Below are 1,665 nucleotides of genomic sequence, written 5' to 3'. Positions count from 1 at the left end.
TTAAAAACTATTATTTTGATATTTGTTTTACCAAAATGGTTTTAACCATATTAAAAAAAATACTGCATACAACAACAAAATATCTTAACTAATATCAAGGATTTAAAATTATTTTTATGTTCACGTGACAACAAAGATACTTTATCAACATTAACTGTTATAGACTATTCAGTGCAGGATAAACTAAAATATTCATCTTACAACCAATTTGTAAGTCAGTGACTAAAAGCTTAATAGTTCAGTTGAAAATGATGCCATTTTGTCAAACTGGTGCAAGATGAGAAAAACAATCTTCTGCCTGCCAATGTCAGTTGACACTTTTGCACACTTGATAAGTTTTATTAGTCATTTACCTGATTGGGTTTTAGTGTTTTTTATTGTTTTCTTTGGCATGAAAAGGACACAAACTAATAGTTAGTGTCTCACTCCAGCACTATAAAGACATTACATTATTAGTGACTTAAGATTTCAGCATTTTGTTGCATCAAATATTTCCTTATTAAGCATTCATTATAAATTTGATGCTAAGCAATTAAAGCTCCCATTACTTGATTCTCACATAATATATTCCAAAGTTGATTTAGATTCATACTGATATGAAGGTTTATAAACATTAATTTTTTTCTCTCACCTCAACACTGTTAGCTAGGTGCAGGGGTAATCCACCATCTTTTGGACTTTTTGATGATGAAGATATGGATCTCATAAGCCTTAGTAAAAAATAAACAGACATTTAGGTTTTGTAAGAGTTACTTCAGGTTATTATTATTATTACTTGTATACTAGAAAAAGGTAATCCCATTATACTATATAAATAGAGTAATTTTACAGCATTTAATGAAGATTTTAGAATTGAAACAGCTTGATTAAAAAAATTAAAGATTCCTCAATTTTCATTTTCAAAAGCCATATCCTATTAATCTTTCAATGTAATAATGGGCAATAGAAATGTATTTTCACACTAGTTTTACAAATATAATGTTAAACATCATAACCCTGGCAAAAAAACCTATACAATAAAAGCAATGTGAAAAGAACAAGTGATATAATGTGATTATAACTTCTTTTTTTCTGGTTCTGGCCATATAGTCATAAAACTATGTCAGTAACAATAAGTACAACAGCAAACACTGTAATACACTTCTTTTGTTTCTGCTGGAAGAAAAATCTTTGAGTTAATTTTTCAATAAATTCAATCATATCTATCTTTCTCTCTATATATTTTTACAAATGAAAATAAATATAGAAGAGGTACAGTTAAACAAGTCTTTTACATCAAGTGGAAGATAAGCCTTAAAAACAGCCTGACAAAACCTTAGATGATAAATGCAGTACATGTCACATGGTGAAGAAGTATAAAATGTACAATCCTATGAAACAGCAGGCAAATTCCTTGACTTCTTTTTTATCGGGTTTTTTGTTACCGTGCTTCATGAAAAGGTGTATGCACATGCATGTGGATAAGTAATAATACCCAGGTGCACACCCTCAGGGGCCACTTAGTGTGGGTGCAAAATTTTAGGTTTCTAGGTTCTTTCCTCTTGGAGCTATGGTAGTCACACACACAGACAGAAAATTTTATTTATCATTATTATATATATATATATATATATATATATTTATATGTGTGTGTGTGTGTGTGTGTGTGTGTGTGTGTGTGTGTGT

General features: G+C 29.5%; 1 protein-coding gene across 1 annotated transcript in view; it reads right to left on the bottom strand.

Moving 5' to 3' along the window:
* Nucleotides 1–1,665, bottom strand: part of LOC106466132 (85/88 kDa calcium-independent phospholipase A2-like) — a 47,221-nt gene that overhangs the window by 31,231 nt on the left and 14,325 nt on the right. The window contains exon 5 of the mRNA XM_013926370.2: nt 632–710. Within this exon, the coding sequence (XP_013781824.1) occupies nt 632–710 (79 nt within the window). The remainder of the gene's footprint in view (nt 1–631; nt 711–1,665) is intronic.

The sequence above is a fragment of the Limulus polyphemus genome, unplaced genomic scaffold (assembly GCF_000517525.1).
Source record: "Limulus polyphemus unplaced genomic scaffold, Limulus_polyphemus-2.1.2 Scaffold2163, whole genome shotgun sequence".
Classification (NCBI taxonomy): Eukaryota; Metazoa; Arthropoda; class Merostomata; order Xiphosura; family Limulidae; genus Limulus; species Limulus polyphemus.
This window is presented reverse-complemented; position numbering and strand designations above follow the sequence as displayed.